Source organism: Sus scrofa, chromosome 7 (genome assembly GCF_000003025.6).
Source record: "Sus scrofa isolate TJ Tabasco breed Duroc chromosome 7, Sscrofa11.1, whole genome shotgun sequence".
Classification (NCBI taxonomy): domain Eukaryota; kingdom Metazoa; phylum Chordata; class Mammalia; order Artiodactyla; family Suidae; genus Sus; species Sus scrofa.
The window spans coordinates 32,617,108-32,639,795 of NC_010449.5; the positions used below are offsets into that span (position 1 = coordinate 32,617,108).

General features: G+C 52.6%; 1 protein-coding gene and 1 long non-coding RNA gene across 5 annotated transcripts; one reads left to right on the top strand and one right to left on the bottom strand.

The window, feature by feature from the left end:
* Positions 319 to 18,468, bottom strand: MTCH1 (mitochondrial carrier 1). Of its 4 annotated transcripts, none has more exon segments than NM_001244167.1 (12): positions 319 to 1,174; positions 2,602 to 2,677; positions 2,950 to 3,017; positions 3,193 to 3,240; positions 5,398 to 5,491; positions 7,893 to 7,952; positions 9,384 to 9,435; positions 9,725 to 9,782; positions 10,131 to 10,208; positions 10,545 to 10,651; positions 13,597 to 13,681; positions 18,112 to 18,468. In NM_001244167.1, coding segments are annotated over 12 exon segments (1,119 nt in total). In that variant the 5' UTR covers positions 18,433 to 18,468; the 3' UTR covers positions 319 to 1,102.
* LOC110261512 lies at positions 18,464 to 22,131 on the top strand. The gene is made up of 2 exons (XR_002345692.1): positions 18,464 to 18,562; positions 21,539 to 22,131. It is a non-coding gene; the product is annotated as an uncharacterized LOC110261512 (long non-coding RNA).

The window sequence follows — 22,688 nt, forward strand, 5'->3', positions numbered from 1 at the left end:
CAGCTGGGGATCCAGGTGGAACATTTTCTGAAGCTTGGGAGGAACTAAAAGGGCTTGTCTCCCTGGGAACAGGCCTATGCACTAGCTGTTGCTCTGTGAGCTGGCATCTCAGCCTTGTCTCATTCAGAAAACTGCCCAGTGTCCCCCCTCCCCCACCAACACCACCAGGCTGACCTCCACTAAGTTCAGGCCCTTTTCATGCCCAGGCTTGGCTGGCCCCAGCCCTACTGCTTTACAGCCCTTTCCCACATGACCACAAAGGACTGAAAAAGACCCTGCAGAGAGTTAAGCTCCTAAAAATAAAAGACTCCACAAAACTCCAAATCACCACCAATACATTTATTTGGGGGAGAAAGGGTCAGATCGTACTAGGAACTTGAAACTGGGTAGGACTAGAGACACTGATCTGTCTAATGTCTGGGTGTTTACAACTGAACAGGTAACAACCAGATCCTGCACGTGAGGCATCACCATTAAACCAATGAACACTGGACAAGGGCGATACATTCTGGGTGGTCACATGATTTCCCATTCAGAAGGTGCTGCCTTCTTATCAGAAAAGTAGTGTTGAGAAAAACGAAGGCAGAACCTAGCAAGAGCTTCCTAGCATAGGCCTGGACATGATGGTGGCCTCATGAAGGGGATCGAGCTGTATTTACAAAGCAGGAGAGCGACGCTCCCAGCTGAGCTGCAGGAATGGAGCCTGGGGCTGACTTGAGGGGTGTGGCTGGGGGGTGGGACCTGACCCTGTGAGCCTTCACCCATCCAACCTGGGCCCCCACAAGCCATTCTCCGGCCCCCTGCACGGGGCAGACTCGGCAAATCCACAAAGGGAGAGGACTTTGCCCCAGTTCCCCAGCCTCACCCCATCTTCCCCAGGTGCAATGCTGAACAATCCACTGGGCGAAGCCTTATCCCCACCCAACCCGATTCTGGACAGACACATGGCAAATATGGAAACCAAAGCCCAGCTGTGCTAGGTGTTGCTGGGTTGGTCGTCTTACAGGTGCCCGGAGATGATCAGGCCTCACGCATAGTAGCCAGGCTGAGACTGGGTGGTTGTTTTGTTTTTGTTTTTTTTTTTTTTTCTTGGTGATTCAGGTTACTCCAGGGCAAAACACGATCCTGATGACACCCGGCGGAAAAGCAGACTGGAGCCACGGAAGAGCTGGCCCTGGGTTGGAAGGAGTCAGGTCAGTGAACGGGGAGGCCGTGCTTCCCATCCATACACCCCAGAGCAAGGCCAGGGTGAGACAAGGAAGGGCCTGACAGCTCAGGGCCCCCAGGGTTGGAGGTGGAGGACCTAGGTTTTGCATTCCTAGAGACCAAGGTCAGAACCTGCTCTGTGCTGAAGCACAGGGAGCAGTTCACTTCATGCCTTGAGGTGTCCACTGTCGATGGGGCTGCTGAGTAGGAAACTCCAGAGGAGACTGGCTGCCTTTCTGGCTTCAGAGCCCACGTGGTCCAGGTCCTCCAACACCACAGATATGCTCAGATGTATGGAGAACCAATTGGAGTCGCTGGGAAGACCCACCTCTGTCTCTGGTCTCCCTGCTTCCCTCTCAGTCATCCTTTTCTCAACCTTGAGGCCAGTCAGCATGCTGGCTCCTCCTCCCCACACCACTGCCCCATTTTACTGAGAGGCCAACCAAGGCCAGGAAAAGACATAAACCTGCTCTGAGCCAACCTCCTGGATCCTTGACCTCTCAGCCCTAGAGCTCCAGCCAGTAGAAGGGTGCTTAGGCACAGAACACAGAAATCTCAAGAATGGTGCCCTGGCCAAGGCTTCCCTGGGCAGCTGGCTTCCCTGGGCAGCTGGGAAGTCCTGCAGGAGGGAAGGGCTGGCAGCTGCATTTTCAGCCTGGGTTACTCGCAGTGTAAGTTCTTGGGAAGTTCCCTTGCAGCACAGTGGTTTTAAGGATCTGGTGTTGTCACTGCAGTGGCCCAGGAACTTACACATGCAGAAGGTCAGGCCAAAAAAGAAAAAAAAAGTTCTTGGGTTTCTCCACCTACCCCCATGGGCTCCTTCATACCGGTTCCAAGAGTCTTTAAGAGTCAGGAAGACCTTGTCTGATGTGTAATTTTTTTTTTTTCCATTTTAAAAACTTATTGGGAGTTCTGGTCGTGGCTCAGCCGTTAACAAACATGACTTGTATCTGTGAGGATGTGGGTTTGATCCTGGCCTTGGTCAGTGGGGTGGGTTAAGGATCCGGCGTTGCCATAAGCTGTGGTGTAGGTTGCAGACGTGGCTCGAATCTGGTGTGCTGTGGCTGTGGCTGTGGCTGGCAGCTATACCTCCTGATTTGACCCCTGGGCTGGAACCCTCCATGTGCCGAGTGCGGCCCTGAAAAAAAAAGACAAAAAATAAAATAAAACAAAATTAAAATTAAAATTTTATTGAAGTTTAGTTGATTTACAAGTCTGCTGTGTAATTTTTAAATAAATCCAGACCCATCTACTTCAAATCTTTCTAAAATACAGTGAAAATTTAATTGAAATACCTCAAACCAAAAGTCTACGCATTCTCCTCATCCCTCTTTTTTTCCCCTGATCAATGAGGCGGGAAAGTGGGGAAACTCTGCCCCTGGGAAGCATGCTTACCTGCACGCTCAGGTACTTCCAGCAGTGGATCCAGGACTTGAACACTGGGGAGTAAGGGGGGAGCCCGGCCTGCAGCCTGCCCGGGAAGGAGAGCAGGTTAGACCCAGAGAACAAACGGATCAGCCAAGGAAAAGGAGCCCTCGTGACAGAATGGCTTGGAGCTGCCACCACCCAGGCTGAATCACAGCTTCATCCCAAAGGGTCCGATGAATCCCAGAGGATGCCCGGGTGCCTGGTGGGCTAAGCCCACACAGAGGCTGGGCAGGAGGGGGCAGAGCATTGGATGCGCCCAGCCAGGCACCCCCCAGGAGACTCGGCAAGGTGCCCAGTGGCGGGGCGCACACATACCCGCAGTTGTTCACAGCCATGAGGTCACCAACCAGCAGGAAGGGGTAGGTCAGCATGCTCACTGCGATCTGCGGGGACACGTGTCAGGGAGCTGCCCACCGCTGCCCTGGGCTCAGGGAGCAGGGACACACTGGGCCCACACCCCATACAGAGGCCTGCCTCCAGCCACCACCAGAGCTGGCCTACTGGGTCCCCCCTCCCCAGGCCCTTGGCACAGAGGGAAAAGCAGCTGGCTTGACTTACCCCCATCACAAATTTGGTGTAGCTGCGGATGGCCAGGGCCTGGCTGAACTGGAGACAGAAAGGAAGACCGGTTTGCCCCAGTTACCTTGGGACGCAGACTTCAGACTCACAGGCTCCCGCCCGGCCATGCGGCCCAGTCTGTGGCCCCCTTCATCGACCCCACCCACTGTACGTGCTGTGCTCCGCTCCCTTTCAGGGCCTGCCAGTGGCTTCCATGGCCTTGTGATCAGAGGCAAGAGGAGAGCCGGAAGGCAGAAGTGGGATAACCAAACTGAAGGGATCTGTGACCCAGCTGGGGACAGTGAGCAATGAAGACCACACAGGTGGGACCATGGGCTGTGGCCTCTGAGCTGCAAGGGCCGGGCCTTTGTCTGCCTTGACCTGTGCCCAGAGCTTGGCCCACAGTAAGTCCTCACACCCACTCAAATATCCAGACACTGAATTCTGGGTCCTCTGGTAAAAGGTGAAGGGAGAACTCAGGGCTTACTGATGCTCCGCCCTCACCAAGCTCTTGTCCCCTTCAGCCCCCAACTCCTAAATTCAGCTTTGCCACAAAAACAGCCCTCAACGAGGAAAGGTGACTACCCCTCTCTCAGCTTCCTGTGACAAGGCCACCCTGGGTGGAGGTCTGCTCCGCCCTCTGCCCGCGTGGCAGCCTCATCTTAACTTTTAAGCCACAGGTGGAAGAGCACTTGAAAAATTCTGTCAATGAAGCACTTGCTGCTGTTGTCAGTGAGGGAAGTGCAGCAGCCCTGCTCAAACACCTGCTCACTCGGGTTAGGGGAAACCAATCAGCTGCGGGACATCCTCTCCCAGGACACCTAGCTGTCCCAGCCTTGTTCTGCATGCGACAGCAGCAGCTCATCCACTCATAACGCCCTGAGAAAGGGCAGGGCCATGGCAGTGCCGCTGTAATTGTAGGTAGGAGCTGGTCTCCATGGAGCCACCTGAATTTGCCTACACTGAAAGGCCAGAAAGACTTGCCCACCCAAGTCAAACAGCCTCAGTTTCCCTTGGAGCAGAGCTCTCAGTGGGAGCGGGCACTCCTCCCCACACAGACACCTTCCCGGAATCGCCCCCCAGAGCCGCCCTTCCGGGGCCCAGACACAGACACACGGAGACTAGGAGCCCCCTCCTCCCCCCATACCTCACAAGGTGATCCTGGCAGACAGGTCCCAGCTCCCAGGAAGCCCTGTCCATCACTGCTCCCCACCTCCTATCTGAGTTCAGGCAGAACCAGCCAAACTATCAAATTCCTAGGTACCTTTCCTCAACAAGTGCCTTTTACAGGGACCAAGGGCTCCCCAGACCTGACCCAATCTGCGGAGAGGTCAGTGCCCGCCAGGCTGTGGAGATGGCTGCTAACCACACAGTGGGGAGCGCCTGCACAGTACTCTTCCTAGCTGACTGAGAAACCTTAGGAGGAAGGCACCGCAGTCCGGCACAGGGAAAGACTGAGTCCCAGCCCAGTGCCCCTGGAGAGCCCTTCAGTCTGTGGGTCTCAATGCATCTGTAAAGCAGGATGTTATACCTGCTCTGTTCCCTTCACCACTAGGGCACTGTCGGGATCAAATGTCATAATGTTCACAAAAGGACTTTCAAGAGCCTAAAACAGAGTTCCACTGTGCACAGTGGGTTAAGAATCCGACTGCATTGGCTCAGGTCGCTGGGGAGGTGTAGGTTTGATACCTGGCCCAGCTCAGTGGGTTAAAAGATCTGGCATTGCAGCAGCCCTGGGAACTTCCATATGCCACGGGAGAAGCCATTCCAAAAAAAAAAAAAAAAAAAAAAAAGCAAGCATAAATACTAAGCCAAAGTGAAAGGGTTATTAGGTTATTATTAGCCGGTCTATGTCACAATTTTCTGAGCCCTAGCTGGGTCACTGCCTCAAGCCAGCCTTGGAAAAGCTGGGGTCTATTTTATCTGAGAAGCTTCCCCGGGGATGAGTAGCTATAAACCCTGGGACATTCAGTTACCCATCTCGTCTCTCAAGGCTATTCTCTCAGAGGCCAGGTCTTCTCCTGAGCCCCCTCCCCCGAGGCCCTGTCTAGCCCCCAAGGCCTGGTGCTCAGAATCCCAGAGTCCTCAAGTCTGCCGCAGACCCTGAGCACTAGCAGTACATGGAAAGATGGACAAGTCCTTGTTCCAACCAACCTGGGAACCTGGATTCTGGTCGTTCCCCAGCCCCCCTGGGGTGTCACTCACGCTGTCATCCACCAGGTAGGCATTGATGAAGTGGGCCAGCAGGTTACAGCCCCACAAGAAAACCACATCTCCCAGGAGGTGAGGGATTAAGCCACTAAAAAACAAGGTGAGCAAAGATGAGCAGGGGCAGGAGGGAATCATTTCCTGGGGGCCTCCATCCCAGGAAGCAGGCAGGATGTTCCAAGCTCAGAACTTCAGCATTATCAACAGGCATCACATCAGGAAGGAGCCTACACAGGCCATGTGGCCAGCAGCCATTCATACCAGGAAAGCAGCGTTCCTTTCTCCATGGGAGTGTGGGGACGGGAGGGGGTGTGTGTGTGTTTGATATGCCATATCTGACACCACAAGTTTAGCTTATGCTCTCGCAAGCATAAGCTTTCAAATCACAGAAGCTGGCCTTAAGATGTGAATGATGCAAAATCTTGGATTTTCAAATGCAGATGAAAGAGTACCTTAGCAGTTTCCCCCTGGTTTCTCTACCTAATCAACTCTCACAAGACACTTGGCTCAATGCATCTGTGCCTTCACCCCTGGAATGTTGCACTAAAGATATTCCATATAAGCTTTTGCAAGGAGGGCTGACTTTTAAAGCCTTCGGAGTTCCCAATGTGGCACAGAAACAAATCCGACTGGTATCCATGAGGATGCGGATTTGATCCCTGGCCTCGCTCAGTGGGTCAGGGATCCAGCGTTGCTGTGAGCTGTGGTATAGGTCACACACGTGGCTCAGATCCCGCGTTGCAGTGGCCGTGGTGTAGACCAGTGGCTACAGCTTCAATTCGACCCCTAGCCTGGGAAACTCCATATGCCACAGGTGCAGCCCTAAAAAGCTAATAAATTTAAAAATAAATAAATAAATAAAGTGACAGCCTTTAGCATAAGCAGTCCTACCATTTGGAAGCTTCCCTAAGATACACTGCTGAGGCCAAAGAGCCAGACCTATGATCAGTGGGTCCTGTGTGCCACTTATTTTTTAAATGTTTATTTGCTTGTTTAGGTATAAAATGACTTGGAGCAACTCCATGAGAATGGCTGTCTCTTCAAGAGGTGATGCATCATTGATTTTTGAATTTTTAAAAATCTTATTTCAAAATTTCTGAAAAGTTCACAAGACTTATCAATATCCCTCATACCAGGACATATGTATGATAGGGGAGATAGTGATAAAATGAATCTTCCTGAATGCAATTTCCAATCCTGTTGCCTTCACCTGTGTTCAGACCGACTTTTCACACATGTAGTCAGTGCTGAGTACATGTATCACCTGTTTTACAAACACATGAAGAGAAAAAGAACCCAATGGGTGAGAATCTGGTGTGTGGGAATCCTATTCACACACCAGAACAGAACATAGACGATGAGTGTGAAAAAGGCCTGGGGTGGGGTTTTAGAGTCTGAAATACCAGTCATATAGGCAAGTATTATTTTACACGTGTGTGTGTACATCTATACATAAATGTGTGTGTGTAAATCAGGGTTTGTCAACCTTGGAACCATCAACATTTAGGGCTGAGTAATTCTTGCTGAAGGGCTGACCTCTGCCTTGCAGGATCTTTAGCAGCATCCTGGCTTCTACCCACTAGATCCCAGCTGCGACAACCATAAGATGTCTCCCATTACAATGTCCCCTGGGGCGAAATCACCTCCTAATGGGAACAATGTACACACACACCCACACATACGCCTACATGTGGGACACCTCGTGACTAGGAAACTATGACATGAGTTAACAGAGTCCCTTGTCTAGTATACTGTGTACACAATGGCATGTACGTCACTGGCCAGACCTGGCCTCTGGTTCTGTTTGCAGTTCAGTCTTTTTGGGCTGAGCTTCCTTTATAGGGGAAGGAAGGTGGGTGTGAGACACACGGAGGGCAGGGGGCCCAGGGCCTTCAGGAGGTCAAGGGCCCCGCCGATGGCTGCTTTGCAGAAATACACGCCTACCAGTGGGACCAGGCCTTGACTTTTCAAGAGAAGCCAGAAAGAAAGATTGTTAAAGGAAGTACCCTGAATGTTGACTATGAGGAACTAATCTGTCAGAAATGCTGTGTCCATCAGCTGGAGTCAGCCTGGGAGCTGCCAGGGCTCGACCTCAGTCCCAGTCACAGACTTCCCATTATTTTTTGGCAGTGAAGCCAAGGGCGATGGAAGACCTAAAGACCTCCTGAGACCAGCCCCAGAGCAACCGGATGGGAGGGGCAGTGAGGTTGGGAGGGTGGGGGAAGTGAGTCCACCCCCTCCCCGCCCAGCGTGCTGGACAGACAGTACCATTTCTGCGTGAGCCGTGATCTGGAAAGAGCTGTGCAGCTTTGTCCCGACGATCACAGAACACACATGCTGTGGAGCTCTACGGGCTGAGGTGCGGCTACTCAGGCGGGGACAGAGCCCTGTGGTTAGTCTGAGGCCGGCAGCTGCGGCCTGGGAGGTTGAGAAGGTGCCTGTTAGTAGAGCCGTGCCCTGTGGCCAGTTCTGGAGCGTATAAACTCACGTACACAAAGAATCCCAGCAGCCCCTCTTCTTTGAAAATCTTCCCAATGGAGCTCAACACGCCGCTGTGGAGAACACAGGAATACGAGGTCACCCCGTCACCCTGGAGAAGCCCAGGCCTGTGCAGAGCGGAGCCTACCACTCCTGCTCACGGCCATCTGGTCCTGACCAGGACAGGGACGGGAAGTTCCTGTTACCAGGCAGAACCCATGTGGAGAAGCTCAGAGCTCTTGTTTAGGGGCGAGGGGTGTCCACACCATCCATGGAGACTGGAAACCCAACCACCCAGGGACAGCGCCCTGGTTCTCTACTGCTGCTTCTGTGGATCTGGAATGTGGGAATGACCCTTCCAGCCTGCGCCGCTGCAGAGGCGACGGCCGTCTCCTGTCTGGCCCTAGTGCTTATCTCTGGCTGACCACCTTCTGGCAGAGAAGCCTGTGTGCCCGACAGAGAGAGGAGGCGGGTGGCGAGGGCAGAGAAGGAACAGATCAGACCGTCCAGACACAGCCTGGGAAAAGGTGCCTGGCCCTCCCTAGCAGGGAGCCCGTGAGGCTCTAATGCGGCCACAGCACCAGTCAGAGATCAGGGCACAGGCTGGGGGTTCTTAGGTTTGACACACAAAGTAGGCTCAAGAGTCACCTCTGTGACCCGTGAAGTGCCAAATGGCCTATCCGGCATGGAGACTCTGCAAAGCTGAGGGGCTGAGGGGGGCGGCCAGGAGAAAGACAGGGGTAGCTGGAGCCCTGCCAGGCCTCATTACCCTTCTTCTCAGGCCCATGGTTCAGCCCACTGGGCTCTGAGCCAGATCATCCCCTCCTGGTCCCGCCTGCCAACGCTGAGTTTCAGTCTGGGGGGAATGGGCCAATTTCCCATGAGTGAACCCAAAATGAGGCACCACGGCAGCCAGGCTTCCCGGGACAGTGGCCTCAAGGACAGCTGCAGAAAACAGCTGAACCCAGGAAACAAGAATCCGAGAGAGGAAGGGGAGCAGATGTAGCCTCCTGCCACACGCCTCCAGGATCCATCTCCTGTCCTGCCCTGAGCCTCAGAGGAGCAGGGAGGGCACAAGTGCCCCAGGAAGGACTGTGTCAACACACCTAGGCTGCCAAAGCGCCCAGCTCAGTGCCAGGTACAGCAGGTGCTGGCTAAGTATTTGGTAAACAATGCCACAGGGTGGCCAGCACTTGGCTGAGGATGAAAGGAGCTGTTAACCAGCTTCTGTGACAGCTGGAGAAATGGCTAGGGCATAGCCTGGGAGTCAAGGAGGGAGCCCCACCAGGACTCCCAGTCTTAGCAGACTCCGGTCCCACCCGCCCTCCGCAGGACATCTAGGCTCATTCAGGGCAGCTCTGGACGAGAGAGGGACTACAGAAGCTACCATCCCATTCCTCTGAAGCTAGCACGTTAGAACTGGGGCAGAAAAGGGGCAGCAGCTGACCCCAGCAGGGCCTGTACTGGCAGGCTCTGAATAGCCAATTTGGAGAAGAATCACCCACCTGTACTTGGCCTCCCGTCCCACAAACTGGACCATGCAGCGCATTGAGATGACTGAGGAGAAAGAAAACACACACAAGTGACATGGTGGCCAAAGCCCATGACTTCCCAGCTCTGGAGTGGCCAGCACGGTGGCCCCTGCACAATAGAGCCTGCATCAGGGCGCAGAGCAGAGGAGGGCCTCTGGGGTTCCCGTCACACCCCGTGACCACAGCATCCATTCCTTCTGCCAGGACTCCTGGCCAATCCCGGTACCATTTCCCTGGAGTCCTACCGCTGCCCAGCTACAGTCCTCAAGGGGTCACCCCAAGGTGGAGACGCAGCCTCCTAGGGGGCGGCTCACCATGCAGGGGGTGGGCCAGCATGCGGGACACGCACTGCATCATCATCTCATAGGAGGTCTGCAAGAAAGCAGAAGGCAGGCACTCAGTCCAGCCTCTCTCTGGAACTGGCACTCATGGGGAGCTGTGAGCACTTACGGGGGGAAACCAGGACCCCGCAGTGGAGTCGGTCTACCTCAGATGACCCCCGTCACTGGCACACAACTCCCTCTATCCGGGAGTGCTGCTGGGTCCCAGGCCAGGCCCCACAGCAGCTGAGAGGCATTTCCGGCATCGTCCACACTGGGGCTGCTTCCACATCCCACCCCGCCATGCACACGGGAGGACGCACTCTGTGACGCTCCAGTGACCTGCCCAGCTTGAAGATGAGAAACACTCAGACTCCCCTCTCCAACTCCAGATACCCACCTCCTTCACCACCTTCTTCAGAGAAGTCTTCATGTCATCCTTGTTGGACACCTGCTCGATCTCATCGGGAGGGAAAACCTAAGATGCAAAAATGAAGTTCAAAAGCAAAGCACAGCCATGCCTCTTGGATACAACTTTGAAGGGAGGGAGAGGACAGGAAGCAGCTCCTATGATTTTCTTGGCAGCGTCCACCAGCAGGGCCTGCCTCAGGGGAAAAGCTCCTGCCTGGGGTCGCAGCTGTGAGAAGGCGGGTGGATTTGCCAGCTGCTCAGACCCAGCGCCAGACCACCAAGGTCTGGAGTCTGGCCTTGGTGCTGGGGTGGAGCCCGGCTCTGTCTGGAAGCAGAGAAGCAGGACTGGTGCACACAGCTGCCTCCGGGGGTGGCAGGGAGCTCTGGAGAACCTGGGGCTCACCTTCTTCATGCTGCCCCGGGTAACGGTGGAGAGGGCGTTGGACATCAGCCGGGGGCTCAGGCCTCGGAACAGCCCTATTTTCCCATCCACTTGCACAATGTACTTGGCTATGAGAAAGCAGAGGTGGCAGCGTCACGCCCAGTCCAGACGCACCCACTCCTGGGTCACATTCACACCCAGACGGGATGCAGCCTGTCGCCCTCAGCACACGCTGACCTCAGTCACAGAAGGGAGCGTTGTCCAGGACCCCAGAAATAACCAGCCCCACCCCCCAAATGTCTCCTCCAGCCCTTTTTCTTCCTAAAACCTTCAAAACATATTTTTTGACAAGTCCACACATTTTCTCTTTTGTAGCTTTGACAAATCTACTTGGCAAGCTTAGCCAGTTTTTCAACTCAGCAACTTAAGTGCTGCAACTTAGGAGCCAGGTCTGTTGCTTATGAAAGACATTTTTCTCCAGGAAAGAAAAAAACTGCCCACAGGCAACGATGGAAGTTTGCAACCAGTGTCCCCCGAGCACCCACAAGGAGGGTTGCCCCCAACTTGTCACTGTGCTGCATCCAGGATCCCATCTGGCACCTATTGGCATTTATTAATCACATAATAATGGGGGGAAACAGGTGAAGTAACTAAATCAGAGGTACTGATGAACTATTCTACAGAAAAACTGAAGTGGTCGGGGACGCTGGACACTCCCTGTCTGAGTCAATGTTCTTTCATTAGGGTCTTGAAAAGGATACTTTCTTAATGTTTTGTTGTTTTATTCCATATCAGCTTTTAAACGACGTTCAAAAAGGAGAGGCCTTTTCATAAACCTGTGCACTTGGAAGCTAACAGAACATTCCCTCAGACAATGTGCTCCCCTCAGACCTGCGACTCTGGCTCTCCAGCACCACACAGTGGCAGGAACCAGGAACCCCAACTCAGCAACTAAAGCACCTTTCTCTCCTCTGCCACTTGTCGGCCAACCCGCAATTCCATGCGGCAGCTGGCAAGGGCTTTCCCTGGGCTGAGAGTACCTGCTACCTGTGTGCCTGGCTTCCTGAGGTGGGGGTGGGGCTGGAAAGAGAGGAGCAGGAGGAGAGAGGACGCCTGGTGACATGGCAAGGATGCACCCAGATTTGCAGAGAGAACAGGCAGAAAGTTTGTTCTGGGAAGGGGAGCTCCAGCCAGCAGAAGGAAGCTGGTGCGGATAAAGCCTGAGTGTGATCTCCAGCAGGACACTTAAGCTCTATCTGATTTGCACACCAGAAAAAAAAAAAAAAAAAAAAAAGAAATAAAGAACCCTATTTCTCCCCATCTCAGAGCTGAATTATGAACAAGTGAGAGCAGAGAACGGTGTGCAGCAAGGCCCAGAGAGGCCTTGTGGGACCAGATGGCCCCTGGTTGGCCACGGGCTCCATCATCCCATGGTTTCTCTGCAGGCCTCCGAAACCTCTCCAGGAAGTCCTCTCCGAGGAGAACATCAAAGAATGTTACGGCAGCTGTGGCGCTTTTCACAGTGATGGGGAGTAGATTCTGTTCAGACAATCTCTGGGCAGCCAGACAGCGGAGCCCCCACCCCACTTCAAAAGCAGGGGTGGTATCGGAAAGGCCCACAGGGCACCTGCTTACAACGTCTGGACTGAAACAGCATTTACGTAAATAGGGAGGGAGTGCACCTCAGAAGTCTGCTCATCTTTGCTAGACACAATAAAATGACTGTCAAGACCCCTCCACCCTGAGTCCTTTTGGGAATGACTATGCGACATGGGCAGAGCCTGTCTGGATTCCAGCCTCTCTGTGGGTCAAGCAAGTATAGCCGTGTACAGAGGACCCACACGGAGGGGCTGGCGGCCCATCACCCCCGCCTTCCACAAATCCAGCGTTCATTCTATATACTGGCTTCGTTGTACTGGGGGGGGGGATTCTTGAATCTGAGTCGTCCTCCTCCCCTACACTGACAATTTTTAAAAGAAACAAATATGAACAGATTTGCCCACAAAGCAACATGTTCTGCCTGACCCCACACTGGACTCAACAACCAGGCGGCAAAACTGGAAGAGAAACATGACATCAGATTTGGCCATCAGTGTGTGAAGTGAAAAAAATGGTGACTGGAGGCGAGGCCCCAAGTTATTTGCAGAAAGAAAGGCTTTCAGAGAACATTCTGACCAGATGGATAAGATGCGCAGAGGTGGAGGAAGCATAAGAGGATCAGCCTGGCTGTAAAAGCAGAGAGCAAGGGTCCATTTAGAGAAGGCGGTGCGGGTGGGGACTGGGAGGGGACAGGGATGGGAGATTTGAAATGGCCTTGGCCAGCTGTGGGCCAGGGGGTGGGCAGCACTGGCAGCCATGTGGGCTTTGTGGGCATCAGGCCAGCCCCACCATGGTGGGCTTCTTGATGGAGAGACCTCTGGCAGGCGGAGCCGTGGGCGGCCGAGAGCAGGGTACTTGTGTGAAGGGCTGGGTGTGAAGAAGCTGGCAAGTCTGGGGCCAGGGTAGCTGGCGGCCCGCCTGAGCCCAGGTAGCTGATCAGGGCACTTCAGAGGTGAAGCACCTGTACTGTTCCGTCGTCGGGGAAAGGAAGTACCCAAGTGAGCAGGCACCACTGCCTGGAGAACTCACGGGAACAGGACAAAGGAAAAGAATCCAGGAGGCCCCAACAGGTCTCCTGCTGGAGCAGCAGGAAGGCAGAAGAACGGCTAACAGGGACAGGGCAGCTGGTCTGCTCAGAAGGTGAAAGGCAAACTACCCGCACCCCCGCTTCCAGGCACAGCCTGGGGTGGCCAGGATGAGAGGGACCATCGTCCTGGACTGCCCTCCTCCCAGGTGCCTTCCTGCCGCCTGGGCTGACGGCTGGCAGCTCAGGCAGAGGAGCTGGACCAAAGCTGTGTTGGTTACCTGCTCCCACCCCGACACCCCACTGCCTCTGACCTCTCTTCCATGCTGGCTCCCACTTTGGGTGCCCTGTGCTGCCTGGCATGTTCCCTGGGGCCACCTGGGCCTGCTCCCTGTGTGACGCTTCTTTTTCGTCTCAGTGTAGGCCTTCCTGCCTGGGAAGCACACTCACCGTAGGTGAAGAAGCTCGGCAGGTAGAGGACCTTCCTCCCCAACACATTGGTCCCAATGGTGGGGGGCATCGGCTCATGACCCACCTTCAGAATCAACAAAAACAAAGGTAAAGTCAGATTCTGCTATGGATGCAGTCTCACTGCTTCTCATCTTTCCCAGGCCTCTAACGCTTTTCCCACAAAGTCTAAAGCAGCTCTGGTTGATGTTCTCCCCATGAAAGTGTACCTAAAATTTTATTTGGTCTTTGTAGGGCCCCCACCCACAGCATATGGACGTTCCCAGGCTAGGGGTCAAATCAGAGCCACATTTCCCAGCCTACACCACAGCAATGCCAGATCCAAGCTACAGCTGAGATCTGCACTGCAGTCTATAGCAACGCCGGATCTTTAATCCACCGAGTGAGGCCAGAGATTGAAGCCACATCCTCATGGATATCAGTCAGGTTCTTAACCCGATGAGCTACAATAGGAACTTAATGTACCTGAAATTTCATCCTAACCAAGACAGTGTCCATAACTATCAGCATCACATCATCTCCCCAACGCACAGAAAGGGCCAGGCCCAGACACCACCCTTACCGCAAACTGTCACCCCACCCTCAACATTCTTACCTTCCAATTCCAGATATTTCCAGTGCAGAAAACCCCCACGTTTATGTACTTAAAACCCCATGTTCATCCCAGAAAAAAATCTCAGTTAATTCTCATCTCCAGGTTAAAAACTCCAGGCAAGTCTCGATCCAAAGTGTGCCCACACCAAAACACATCGCATCCAAATCTTAGCCCTAAACTTCAGATCGCTCACTCACCCTGCACTCAGATTTCCTACTGCACCCACCGTGAGTGTCAACTCATCTGTCCCTCTCACCCCTGGGCAGAGCAAACTGTCACCTCAAATGTCAGCTGCTCCTCAAACTCCTCAACTGTGATCTAACCCTGACCACCCTCTTTCCCTACTTTCCTGTAACAGAATGACTTCCTCACTTCCTTTGATTTTTCTTTTCTTTCTTGGCCAACCCACTGCATGTGGAGTCCCCAGGCCAGGGATCAGATCTGAGCTGCAGTTACGACCTATGCCATAGTTGTGGCAACGCCAGATCCTTAACCCACTGTGCTTGGCCAGGGGTTGAACTTGGGTCCTAGTGCTCTGGAGATGCTGCCAATCCTGTTGTGCCACAGTGGGAACCCTGACCTCCTCATTTCTGTGGGGTTATCATAATTCTTATCTGCCAAACTCACAGGTGGGTGAAGGACCAAGCCACCCAAACCCATGTGAGGAGGAGAGTTCTCTCCTGAGGGGTGAGGCCATGTGGTATGCTGCCGTTTAACGAGAAGGTTCTCTGCTGCCAGGCGAGAAGCAAGGATCAGCACCTTACTGGGGTGTGAGAAGGCTGTTCCCTGGCAGGAGGCCAGGCCACCAGCCCCTGCCCTCAGAGCAGGCCAGACGAACCCGTGGACCAGAGGAGCCCCTCTTAGATGTGGAAGAGGGTAGAAACAGCAGAGGTGGGAGGCTCTGCCTTATAGGTGGAACCAGGTATGTTTCTAGTGTTTTCTGGGCTCCATTTCCTTTCCTCTTCACCTTCGTCAAGTATTTCTGAAAGTTCAGGCTGTCCCTTGTGAATGGGATTCTGAGCTACGTGACAGGTTACCGATTATAAATTAAACACTCTCCAAGAGTGTCTCCATGGAGACTTTCCACTAAAAAAAAAAAAAAAAAAAAATTCTAACCCAGGGGAATTGCAGGAAAGGGATGAGCCAGCTGACCCAAGCAGTTAGCCCTCCCCTTCCAGATCTTTCCCCTTCTGGATTAAACGCTTAAAGTTTCTGGAGTTAGTTTTGATTTTGTTCTCTCATACGGGAGTATTCCCTTTATACCCTCAACTCTCAGTCTGAGCCAGTGTTGTTTTGCTGCCTTACCCAGTCTAGTCACCACAACCGGGGAGCCCCCTCTATTCCAATTCCACCCTTAAACTTGCTGAGTCCCTTTACTCCGTATTCCCATAGCTCCCACCCAGGTTATCAAAGGCACACTGGCTGTATCTCACCCCTATTTCCCTCACTGAGTTTTCATTAAGTGTTCCCAAGTCTATTCACCCAACTTGATCCCCAAACCTGTTAACTTTGACCTAACCAGAGCCCAAGCTGCGGCTCTATAAAAGATACTGGCAGACCCAGTCCCTCAAATTTCCAAGTCTTCAAACCTAACACCGACGATCCTTTTCTTAGGCGCTGCATTCTTACTCATTTAATGCAGACCACCGCCAAATCTGCCACTCCATCCTGCCACCCAAACTGGGATCTGCTTTTTTGCAAAATGTTATCTCTGATTCCCAAGCTATTCCTGTAAGATTTCACCCTCAGGAAGTTCTCTTGTGGCATCCAGCGTTGTCACTGCAGTGGTTAGGGTCGCTGCTGTGGTATGGGTTCCATCCCTGGCCTAGGAGCTTCCACATGCCACAGGAGCAGCCAAAAAAAAATTTCACCCTCAAATATGTTACACTCCGCACCAGCTGCGTCCAAACGGATAGAGCACCTCAGTCACCACAACTGGGCTTACCTATCCTTACTCACCCACCAGGCAGTTCTTCTCACCCTCTGGACTCCCTCATTCCTCAATCCCCAATTCCCCATTCTCTCTCATTCCTCAACTGCCTTTCCAAATGACCCTTATTTCAATTTTCTTTTTAGACTCGTAAACCAAATCTACTAAGGTCCAAACAATGAAGCCATTTTCTAGTTTCCTTCACAGGGAGGCCCCCCCCCCCCAGTTCCTTGTACTCCAGCATCCTCTACTCTGCAGACACTCCTACTGGCCACCCTAAAGTCCCAGCCCTCACCCAGTCTCGCTCTATCATCCTTACTTCTCATCTCAGGTACCACCAGTTCCAAAAGCCTCAATTTCTCTCTCAAATCTGTAATCTCTGTTGCTTTAAATCCAAATTTTGTAAGAAGCTCTCACTCCCAAGTCAGGACCAATGTCAGTTTTGACCTTCCTCTGTTGGCCGTTTCCAAATCTCAGTTGCAATTAGATTCTAGTCAGGTGACCCAACGTCTCTGACTGAATATCCTCATTCCTTGTCATACTCGTCACATTCCAAAATCCAGTGCCCCCATTCCTGACCCCAGATTTCAATTACTTCTATTATCAAGTTCCTCTCATTTCAGTTGTATCTCTCACTTTTCAGCCATCATCAGAGCAGTAAATCCAATCCCCATTTGCCCCATCTTGAATTAATTCTCAAGTTTTGGTTAGCTCTTCATCTCAATTTTTACCTCCTCCCCTCACCTTAACTGAAAATTCTAAGCTAAATCTTCAGATATCAGTCTCCAGGCCGGAACCATCCTCTACAGGGTGCCCATCTCAGTCACACCCACCGAATTCTGCCAAATGCACTTCCTCCATCCCAGACCCACCCCCTTCCAGCTCCATCTCTCCCTTTCTTAAGCAACCCAATTCATCTGTCAGGCACTGCTGGTCCCCCCAAACATGCCAACCGCCCCTGCATGCCTCCATTCCAGAGACATCCTACCTTGGTCTCATTTTCTGCCAGCCCCTGCACATCCTGCCACCTTGTGCTTAAAATGCCCCTTCTGCCCAATTCCAATTTGCCTGTAACCCTTCAGCCCATACCCCTCCCCAACCATGACTTCAATTTTCTCCTCCAAATGCGTCATCCTTTCCCCCCAAAAGCCTCCTCCTAGCTCCCCTTTCCAGACAAACCTCCACTACCCCTCCCCCGCCCCCGTGTCGCCCTATCTGTTCCCCTCCCCCAAGGCACGTCATCACCGTCCCCTCCTCCCATCAAATCTGCCGTCGCCATCAAGTCCAGAGCCCCCATCTCCTTAAAACGATAGCTCTCCGGTGTTAAATCCTTTGCCTCCGCCCTTTCGCACCAAATTCTGTCACCGTTAAATTTAATGCTCCCGTCCCCTCCTCCCCGGAGTCTGATGCCCCTTTTTCTTTCTTAAACGTTTGGACCAGACTCTCTAGTCCTTTGTTTCCTCCAAACCACTGTAAGTCCATCTCTATTAAATCCAGAGTTCTTGCTTCCCTTCACCTTAAATGTGCCCATCTTCTGAATACTCTGCCTTGGCCCCCAAACCTCCTCCTCAGCCATTTGCCAAAACTTCCCGCCCCCCCCATCGTTGCTTCTTTCCTCACCCCCAAATGCTGCCCCTTCCCTCCTAGTGCAAGTTCATCGCCTCCATTCTTTCATTTCCCAAACCTGTCATCCGTTCCATCGTCCCCTCCCCCTGCACCTCGTTCCTTCCTCTCTCCCAAATCTGACGCTGACCTTTTGCCCCTTCTCTTGCACCCCCAAACCCATGCCCCTTGCATCCTCAAATCACTTGCCGCTTTCCTCCTCTCCCACTCCTACCGCGCATCAACCCGCCGTCCCCGCCCCTCTCCTCAATACACCGCCATTGCCTCCCCCGCCCCCATCCTTCTCCAGACCCTGGCCTGTCACCTTCACATCGGCCCCCGCCTCCCTAAGACGCCCCTGGCTCCACACCTGGATGAGCAGCTTCACGTAGAGCAGCGGGTGACTGAGAGCCGTCACTCCTGCACCCAGCGCCACGAAAAGAGCCTCGGTGGTCGGGGCGTTGTCCCCGGAGCCCAGGCCCCCGGACGCGCCGTCCATCCTGCGGGCGGAGGGTTGCGCCGCAGGCCGAGGGTGGCGCGGGTGCGCGCGGTGTGCGGGCGGCGGGTCGCGAGCCCGGGCCTCGACCCCCGCCGCCGCTCCGCCGCGAGCTCCTGCTCCTGCTCCGGCTCCCGCCATTCCCGCGGCACCGCCGCGAGCCCAGGGCGCCACTTCCGGGTCCGAAGCCCCCATGGCGCCGGGCGGCGAGGTCACTCCCCCGTCACGTGACGGGCGGGCGCACCGCCCCTAAGCGCGTCGGGGGTGGGGCCGGGCCTCACCACTCGCGGCCGCGGGGGTGTGCGGCATCGTGGGACGGCTGGCGGTAAGCGCCAGTTGTGGGCCCCGGGTCGGGGTTGGGGCCTGGCTCTGCACTGGGCTGTGGCCCGGGGGTCAGTGGTTGCGGGCGACCCAGACTGTAGGCTCAGAGACCGTGAAGGCCGCCGCCAGCGCGGGAGCTCCCCCGGGGGGCCAGGAGAGCGGCGGGGGCGGTGCTCGGATGCTCCGCAAACGCCCTCAATTTGGTCTGAGGCGCTTGCAAGCCCCTTCCCTGGCTCGGAGTGTTGTCCGCAGTTCTGGACCCGACTCTTTGCGGCCCGGATCCCAGTCCTGCGGCCTCCTGCTGCTGGCCGAACCCCTCCGCGTTCTCCAGCCTCGGCATACTCCCTTTCCCTCCCCCCCAGGCCAAATCCGGCTGCCCCCTCGGCAGTTGTGGTCATTCTGCTTTGCAGTTGAGCCTCCGCCAACCTCCCTCACAGTTGCTGGTTAGAAAATACGTTTGCTCAAAAGTACTTGCGTATCTACTTCACTAGATGGAAAGGTTTTAACCAGTTTAAGCTTGCGTATCTCCTTCACTAGATGTGAAGGTTTTAACTAGTCAGCATGAGCACACGCAGGCATTGTGTTAGGCTCTGATAGTCTAATCTTTAGTTAATAAAAATGAATAATAATTGGCTCTTAAATTGCATTTACTACGTCCAGACGTTTTTAAAAGTGCTTTGCAACATGTCAACTCTAGTATGATCCTCACAACAGCCCTGTGAAGAAGTTGCCTATTCCAGCAAGTGCCCTGTTCATGTTTGTAAGCGTGCCCTCCCCCTGCAACAACACCTAAAACCTGCTAGTTAGTTGTGGAGATGCAAAAGAAAAGTAGCTGTTTAAATGGAAAGAAATCCAGTACCCTAGAGTTGGGAGGGACACAGCCATGGGGGAGCTGATCCCTTTGTCTGTACTCATCCTGTGTTCATTGTGGGAAGGTTCCTCAGAATAGACATCTACCTTCTGACGGCTTAGTCCGGGTTTCCTGAAGTCTGCCCTTCTTGCCGCCTAAAAGCCCCCCCCCCCATTACTCCTGACAACAAATACTCTGTATACTTTCCACATTCAAATCCTGTCAGTCTACCTGTCCCCTTGGTCTCGCCCCTACCCTGGCTTCACTAACCCAAGTTTGTTCTGGTCTGGAACACTGTAAAGCATCCTAGCTCTTTCAAGTGTTACCCTTTCAAATACACCTTTCATCAAACCTACCTCCCACCCCTAGGAGCACTTTTTTTGTGTGTGTGGCCCGGCCTACAGCATGTTGAAGTCTGAGCCAGGGATTGAACCTGCACTACAGCAGTGACCTGGGCTGCTACAATGACAATGCCAGATCCTTAACCTGCTGAGCCACCAGGGAACTTCAGGAGTGCTTTTTTTTTTTTTTTAAGGGCCACAGGTGTGACATATATAAGTTCCCAGGCCAGGGGTCAAATTGGAGCTGTAGCTGCCAGCCTACACCAAAGCCACAGCAACTCCAAGTCTAAGCAGCACCTATGACCTACACCGCAGCTTGCCACAATGCCAGACCCTTAACCCACCGAGCAAGGCCAGGGATTGAACCCATATGCTCATGGATACTTGTTAGGTTCTTACTGTGCTGAGCTACAAGGGGAACTCCAGGAGCACTTTAATGACTTCCTTGCTTAGCATTAGCTCCACTGAGCAGCCTGGGTGTATGTACTTAGAGCTGTAAAGCAGTTAGCTCTGGGCTGGTTAGTGGACCCTATGGTTCTGTTGTCTTCTGTGATTGCTGCCTCTTAGGGCTTACCATGCTACACTGTGGTTGCCAGCTTCCCTGTCAGTCACCCCTGTTAGATTGTAAAGAACTACCCTATTCATGGTTGGCATAGTGCCTGGCACATGGTAGGAACCCACTAAATATTTACTGGAAAACGCATGAATGAGCAAAATACTTTTAACATTTGCACAAAGTTATTTATGTAGCACCACTTACAGAATGAAAACTTTAGAAAGGCTCATATGCCCCTAAGTAGTATCAAACAGGAAAAAATTAACAAGAAGTAATACTCTTGTAGACCTTGCGAATTGCCAGGTAAATAGATCAGCAATCTCTGGGCTCCTGTGGGTAACTACTGTTACAATGAAAAGAGAGAATACAAAATAGTAAGTACCCACTATTGAAACTAAGTTGATATCACACTAATCAGATCAGGAAGGAACTTGAGGTGATGCCAAGGCCAGATGAGAGTTCCACTCTCACCTGGGAAGGGGTGAGGTGCACCAGGTGTCAGAGTTTATCCTGACATAAAGAAGATGGGTTTTGGAGTTCCCCTTGTGGCCCAGGGGGAACGAATCTGAATATTATCCATGAGGACGCAGGTTTGATCCCTGGCCTTGCTCTGTGGGTCAGGGATCTGGTGGTGTGAACTGTGGTGTAGGTTGCAGATGTGGCTTGGATCCCATGTTGTTGTGGCTGTGGCGTAGGCTGGCAGCTACAGCTCCTATTCAACCCCTAGCCAGGGGACTTCCATGTGCCGTGGGTTCTGCCCTAAAAAAAGCAAAAAAAAAAGAGTTTGGCGTTCCCATTGTGGCTCAGCAGGTTAAGAACCTGGCATAGTGTCTGTGAGGATGTGGGTTTGATCCTCAGCCTCACTCAGTGGGTTAAGGAGCCAACATTGCTGCAAGCTGAGGTGTAGGCCAGCTGCTGCAGCTCTAATTCAGCCCCTAGCCCAGGAACTTCTTTATGCCACAGGTACGGCCCTAAAAAGAAGAAAAAAAAAAAAGGAGAAGATGGGTTTGTTTGGATAGAGTCTCCCTGTTTATTCATTCTGGGTGAGAACATTCTGGCTGCTCCCTCACATGGTTGCCTGGGGCAGGTGTGAGGAACACTGGCCTTCCTTTTGTCCTGAACCCCTGGGGCCCCATAACCACCTTAAATCAGGAAACACCTCGTGTCCTAATTAGGCTAAAAGAAGGTACATTATAATAGTCATCATTTCAGGAATTCTGGAATGTCATGCAGGTCACCAGATGTAGGTGTGTGAGATCACTAAGGCTTCTGGGAGAGATGTGGAAGACAGCTACAGAACTAATAGGTACCAAGGCCTTGGGATGAAACCTACAAGAGTGAAGAAGGGAAATGGGGCCTCTCCACTCTGGGGAGATGTGGCATGTCACTCACCCCAGGGTCAGAAAGGATCAGATGCCTAGTTGGTATTCTGCTCTGTTACCCTCCTCTCGGTGAGAAAGGTAAGTCCTTCTAAATCTCTTGTGCCCAGTGTCTGTCCTGAGAGGTGGGAAGAAATTTTCTTCTCCTGTTAAATCAAACATTAATGGCTCTTGCCCAGCGTCTGGGTGAGTTTGGGGATTAAGATAGTATCAGTTGGAGGGGGAGGGATAAATTAAGGGATTGACATATATACACTACTGTATATAAAATAGATAGGTAACAAGGACCTAGAGTACAGCACAGAGGAATCTACTCAATATTGTGTAATAACCTATATGAGAAAAGAACCTGAATAGGAATGATATATATGTATAACTGATTTACTTTATTGTACATTGAAACTACCACAATTTTCTGAGTCAACTATACTTCAGAAGAATTTATTTTAAAAAAAAAAGATGGTATTAGGACTATCCAATGGAAGAATATTCAGCCCTGAAAAGAGATGAACTATTGATGAGTGACATGGATGAGTCTGAAAAACATTATTCTAGGGAGTTCCCTGATGGCCTAGTGGTTAAGGATTCGGCATTGTCACTGCTGTGGTACAAGATCGATTCCTGACCCGGGAACTTACACATGCCACAGGCGTAACCAAAATAAACAGCAAACCGTTATTCTAAGTGAAATAATCCAGACACAAAAGAGCACATATTGTATGATTCCATTTATATGAAGTTCTAAAATAGGCAATATTAATCTGTGAGGCTAAAAATCAGAACAGTGATTGCTTATGGACAGATGACTGGAAGGAGGCAGAAGGAATTTTCTGGGGGGAATGAAAGCATCCTTCATCTGGATTGGGGTGGCGGTTAGGTGGGTGAGTACACACTAGTAAAACTTTATTTGTTTGTTTGCTTTTTTTTTAGAGCCACAGCTGCAGCATATGGAGTTTCCCAGGCTAGGGGTCTAATCGGAGCTGTAGCCTCCGGCCTACACCACA